This window comes from Rosa chinensis, chromosome 2, assembly GCF_002994745.2.
Source record: "Rosa chinensis cultivar Old Blush chromosome 2, RchiOBHm-V2, whole genome shotgun sequence".
Taxonomy (NCBI): domain Eukaryota; kingdom Viridiplantae; phylum Streptophyta; class Magnoliopsida; order Rosales; family Rosaceae; genus Rosa; species Rosa chinensis.
In genome coordinates, this window is record NC_037089.1 from 55,965,901 (window position 1) to 55,972,305 (window position 6,405).

Below are 6,405 nucleotides of genomic sequence, written 5' to 3' on the forward strand. Positions count from 1 at the left end.
TCTAGTTTCTGAGGAATTTTACATTTTGCAATTCTGACTTTTCTGGAAGAAGTTATGGCTATTTAAGTGAAGGCAGTTCAGCTTGGACGGGAATCTGCAACATATTTTATAAGTTCATGTCTAGAAGGCCCAGCACATATATTTGAAAATCTTCAATGTGTCACATCATCATTATTGAAGATCAAATCAAAGGAGGTTTAGGAATCCCTACTTGAATGGGAATTTGAGCCATATAAAAAGAAGAAGGCGCAAAGCAAGAAATGAGGATTGGGAGTGAAGATTCTGAGTTCGCGTGGAGTTGGAGGCTGCTTCCTTCGACCAGCTTCCTTCCTTTCTCTTTCACAAGTTTTATTTATGCTTTTCCTTAAGACCATCATTTTTGTTATGACTCTAAGTAGCTAACTTTGCTAGGGTCACGATGGATCCTGTTGCTTGACTATTCTATGTTTTTGGTTTGATGATTATTACTTACGAATTCAATGTTGAGTTTTTCTTGATCATCAGAATTGTTACTGATTTCAAAATTCTTTTGATTAGCTACCTTTAGGATTTTGTTTCAAGTTATATGATGCAAGAGTAGGTAGATGCCCATGCCAAATCTTGAATGCTTCTTGTGATTAAAAACCATAAATTGGTCTAGTAGATGCCATGCTATATCGGTTTACGTGATTCATTTTGTTCTATTTGTGCTTAAACAGGTTCCTAAGTAGATGTCATGTTTTAGGGATACATTGAATTCTATACTCTGCCATAAGATAGTTTTCATATAAGTACTCTGCCGTAAGGCTTATATGACAGAATCTTCAACATTGATTTGTTAATTAATGATTGGAAAAACTAGAAACATTAATAGGATTGCAACAGTGAAGTTGGAAGCCCTAGTGTTTGTCATCGTTGTCCTTAAAACTCTTTCAAAAATCACATCGATTGCATTGCTTAATTTGTGTTGAATTATCTCTTTGTTTACGAAAATCACAAAAACATTTGCGTGTCTTTTTTTGTTAATTGTTAGTGTAATTTAGTCAATTTAGTTAGACGTAGGAGTTGGTTATCAATTCCCAGTTGGAACGACCTTGCACTTGCACAAGCTATACTATAACCGATTAGTGCACTTGCGAAGTTTATTTAAAATTTGACAACAATCATTCACCAAACAAAGAGTAAAGCTTGATCGAACTGACAGCACAAGCCTACAAGCTAGTACTGACATTGCGTGTTGATCTTCTCCACTGTGATCAAGTTGAAGTTTTTGTTTATAAAACTGGTTGAACAAGACTTTGGACTGGTTTCACTATTTATTCACCTCTGAAATATGCAAATGAACTGAACTAAACTAAACTAGGGCTTCATATTCAGATTAATTTCTAATAAGTCCAAAATTCAAGACCCAAACGCATGCTTGTTAATAAATGTCTATTAATTAATACTCTAAATTTTCAAAAGAACATATTTTCGGAACTTATGGGGTTGTTTTTATAGCTTTACTTCTAATTTGCACATACTTGTTTCTTTTTATGTAATCCAACCACTCTCAGCTAATGTTTTCATAGCATATTAAAGCAGGCCGGGCACTGATCGACAAATTAGAATTGCATACAATTGTAAATGTGAAAATGTAAAACGAACTTTCATTTCACTAGGGAAAATAGTTAACTAGTGTTGAGCAATGAGGAGAACAGGATTGGCTGCATGGATTGCCGAATGGTATATGTGGTCTGCGATTGGGTGAGAACCAGAAGGATGAAGGCTGCAACCAAAAAAGTAATTTTCCATGCATGGATTACATAAATAATCACGCTTCAATTTTTCCAGCCACTTGTTCCATGTTACTTGTGTAGTAGATATTCACTTCAGCACAGAGTCCACCATAGTAGAATCGCTTGAGAAAGGTGTCATTGTAAAGCTTGTTGAAAAATTGGGAAGCATCTTCAGAGCTCAACCAACCATCCATTATTCCTTTGTCACAAAGGAAATCCGTATCCTTGCTTGAGCTGATGAGGTTACTCATTAACGGGGCAAAGATGTGATCTCACTACTAGAAAAAGTATCCATCACTCATCCGTGTGAAACCATGTTAACATTGCTCAAAGGCAATGAGGTTCCTGAACAATGGTTCTGTTAACTCTTCAGTCTCCAATTGCTAGTTGTGGAACCATAAGAGTCCCATCTCTGAAATCTATATATGCTCATTATGCTATCAGCCGCACCCCTTCTAAATTCAATGCCAGCCTCCGCGAGAATATTCACAGGAAGCATGCGTGCTGGTATATTTGTCAAGAGTGGGATGTAAGTTGCTTATACTTTTCTAGTTTTCTTCGTCCAGTCACTCCAGCTCGATCATGTTTTCATAACTTAAAGGGGAGCACTGAGATATGAGAGTAACATCAAGTCATTAAATGAGATATGGGTTGTCAGCTACTCAGCTTAAATTAAACAATAATGGAAAACAAATGATAAATGGCTTCTGAATTCAAAAGGTAAAAGCATCAGAGATGATGACCACCGGCCTACTAATAATCAGATAACGTTGTCACTCATATGCAATCCAACTTTATTTGAAATTCCGTAGAACAATAAGTACGTACTTACATGAAAATACATTGCCAAGGAATGAATAGCACAAAAATTAAGTAAACTAGTTAACAAACATCACTTGGGGGGAGAATGGTATTGCTGAATGGTATACATTGTCTGCAATAGGGTGAGAACCAGAAGGATAACGGCTGCAACCAAAGAAATGATTTTCCATGGATCAGATAAGTAATCATGCTTCAATCGGGCTAGCCACTGGTTCCATCTACCTTTGTAATATTCATTCACTTCAGCACAGAGCCCGCCATAGCAAAAACCAGTAACCAATGTGTCACTATAAAGCGTACTGAAGAGCTGGGAAACATCTTCAGCACCCAACCAATTTTGGATTATTCCTCTGTCACAAAGTAAAACAACATCCTCGCTGGAAGCAATGAGCTTATCCATTAAAAGGGCATAAGAAGTTATCATATGTTGGCGACCGTGATAGCACTGCTCAAAGGCTATGAGGTTTCTGAACAAAGGTTCAGTCATCTCTGCAATTTCAAGTTGTGGAATTTTGAGAACTCCATCTTTGAAATCAATACTCATTAAGCCAGCAGCAAAGCTTCTTTTGAATTCAATGCCAGCTGACTCCAAGAGAGCAGTTGCATGGGGCAGCTGTGCAGAGTCGCATTTGATTGATTCAAATCTTTTGAATGGAACAACAATAGCACTTCTTATCAGATCAAGTATGTGTAGAGTTTCATCATCGTGAGTGTAAATGGAATAATCGTTGCAATAAGCGTACAGTGATGATAGTCTGTTGAAGAATTTAAGCACAAGCGTAGTGAGGGGGACTTGTTTGTCGCAGGTAAGGCCATATAGAGACTCAAGAACAAACCAAGGCAGTTGATTTTCTAGTAGCATAAGATCATGGCAAAGATACTGGACCATGCAACTCATGTTGGATAAAGGATCATTACGCTTACAATTTGTAATTGGCACACTATCATCATTTCTCTGAAATAGTTCTAATAGGAAGCAGCCATCAATTATCATCATTTCTATGAATTGATACCGGTTAAGATGATCAATTGATTCTGCATAATAATCACGGGCACGTTTCTCAAACCCAGTAATATTATCAATACCTTGGATCAAAGCTTTTAAACTAACATTGTTTCTTAAGAGTAGAGAATTTAAATACCACTGTTTCACATCTTTCATGGTTGCAAAAAGTTTGCTGCTCCTGTGATGAAAGGGTCCGATTGAGACAACATCAGGTGCATATGCCTCTGGTTTACGTCTCCGGAGTACTTCAGGAACCCTGAAAATGCAACACGTAGCAGACAAGGGTGAATCACTGCGAAGCTCGGCTTTCATGCACTGTTCCAATGCTTCAACATCAATCTGTTCCAATGCTTCAACATCAATAATTCTACAGCAATGATCTTCCATGAGCTGACTAAACAGGCAAGTTGAATTGGCATTAGCATCGGTGTCAGTATACCAATTATTTTGAATTTGATAATTTGTAAGTAAAGCTTGAACAATTTCCAAGTAATATTGACTTACCAGTCTTTTTTTCACGATCCAGATTGTGAAGGGTGACTTGCACGTAGAAAGCAAAGAGTAAGCAAATTGAATTTGGTTAGACGATTGGCCAACAACCATATGAAAGAAAAACTGGAATGCAAAATTAAAAGGGCACAGAATTGATTTTATAGAAGTGGGGCACAGAATTGCTTGACGAACACTTTCACAATTAAGGACCAAAACTATTCTTGTATCTGTGGAGTGTACAAATGTATTTGGTATTTTCGGAGGGATAATATTCTTCTTCTTTTTTTCTGTTTTCTTTTTTCTTTTTTGAGAAAAACATAATTTCATTAAAGAGTAGAGATTATAAAATACAAAGGGCAGCAGCCCAAACAAGCAAAGGAAACTGAAAGGGAACATCCTAACAACACACAGCCCTGGAACAATAAAGCATTGCAAGGATTCTTTTTTTTTTTTTATTTATTTATTTATTTATTTTTTTGAATAAAGGGCTGGTGCGGCTGCCCTCAAACCTTGATTAATTAAACTGTCGAATACAAGGGGGGGGACGTTGAGCCTAAACCCCTGATTACAATAAGCATCTAGAGTATATCCCGAAACAACATCAGGAATCTCTACAGAAGACATGTATTCTAACAAGCACCAACTAGCAAAGAGTGCACGAATGGCTACTCCATTTGCTTTGACATAGCGGTGACATAACGGAAAGGTAACTCGATATGTAACCCGATTACAACGTAGCATAATTACTATAATCCCAGCTTTCCTACTATGTTGCCGCCGGAGAATAAATATGGCGACACTTAGCTTCACCCTACCACTAGGCGGTAGCGACCATTTGACGAAACAAGGAACTCGCCGCCTACCCAGAGCAGACAAGGCACTTTGAGTGCAAACACAGGCCCATTGCCTGACTAGCCCTACATAACTACTGTAGGAACTTATTACTCGCAAAGAGCGCAAACATACTAAATGACATAAATAAAAAACAACATTAAAGAAATAAATAAACCTTATTAGACCTAGGATGAAGATGAAGCCCCAGGCCCAAAAACCACTAGCCCTAGGACAAGCCCACAATCGGATTAGGGCAAAGAGGGCCCAATTACTGGATCCAGCCCAAAACAATTGCTGCAGCACCACCACTACCTTCCCATATCCCAGATCGGCGCTCCGCTGTAGCTCTCGGACCCCGGCCACCGTCGAACAAACGCCGCCGACAGAGAACCAGCAGCTGCCCTCCTCAACCAACACATCCCCAAAACTCGAGTGCTCAAAACCCTGATGACGAGAAACACCAGATATTGGACACCCATTGTCGTCAAACCCACCGTCGTCCTCCCCAACCCCTACTGCTAGATCCGAAAGTCTGACCGACACCCCACACCCGGACACCCTCTGCTGCCGCGCACCCCCACCCCGTGCAGTCACCGCCATAAACCGAAATCCAACAAGCTTGGACCAACTCCGCCCCATGCTCCGATCACCAGGCCAAATCCCTGAGCCCATATCCCGTCCGACAGCAACTGACGCACGCCGGCCAGGCCAAAGGCCTGTGCCAACGCCGCAGCGCAGCCGGACGAGAACAAGAGAAGACGGCAACAAGCTTTTCCTCGAAACCTAGCGCGTGGCTTATTTTTTTATTTATTTTAAGAGAAGAGAATTGCGTATTATTAAGCAATTTAGTTCATTACAAACAGATATAAGTACATTGGATAACCAATGAAGTCTATCCGCTACCCAATCTTCAATGCAAGAAATGAAAGCACATTCCTAGCTAATATATGTGTTGCCTAAGGGCCAGTTTTAAAGGACTGTAAGAGGCAAATGCATCTCAACCACATTTATTAAATATAAAAACAGAAATTATAACAACTTAAAACTGTGCATTTATTTTCAGCCGTCAGATTCACTTATCTCTCACAGTCCCTTAAAAACTATCCCTTAAGTAAGCAGGCCTTTACATTCTTATGGGTATATCTGCAGATCTGGATTGAAGAAGCGGAAAAATGTCCTCATTTTTTTAACAATATACCTTTCACACCAAATTATATTTGGAGAGTGAAAGCCATAATAACTAGGTTCATAGAAAAACAATGGTAGCCCCAAACCGCATCATATAGTTCATTGATCTTAGTAGCATTTGTGAACACAAACTCACCCACAGAGGCGACCAAGAGAGCATGGGGCGGAACAACACAAAATTTTCTGCTCCCAATTGCTAATTAATACCTTGCATGGAAGGAGTACCCAACCAATTACATACAAGTTTTAGAATCAGTATAGAAATGTAATCTATTGGATGACACTACAAGAAAATGAGACGTCTAC

General features: G+C 39.1%; 1 protein-coding gene across 2 annotated transcripts; it reads right to left on the reverse strand.

The window, feature by feature from the left end:
• Nucleotides 1–2,591: 2,591 nt before the first annotated feature.
• On the reverse strand, nucleotides 2,592–4,189 carry LOC112184563 (UPF0481 protein At3g47200). Of its 2 annotated transcripts, none has more exons than XM_040513432.1 (2): nucleotides 4,090–4,189; nucleotides 2,592–3,979 (listed from the first exon to the last, which is right to left on the reverse strand). In XM_040513432.1, exon 2 carries the CDS (start codon nucleotides 3,970–3,972, stop codon nucleotides 2,650–2,652), a length of 1,323 nt encoding a protein of 440 aa, XP_040369366.1. In that variant the 5' UTR covers nucleotides 3,973–3,979; nucleotides 4,090–4,189; the 3' UTR covers nucleotides 2,592–2,649. The 2 variants fall into 2 exon arrangements, with proteins under 2 accessions (XP_040369366.1, XP_040369367.1); XM_040513433.1 differs by having other exon boundaries at nucleotides 2,592–3,975; nucleotides 4,090–4,176.
• Between the last annotated feature and the right edge of the window lie 2,216 nt (nucleotides 4,190–6,405).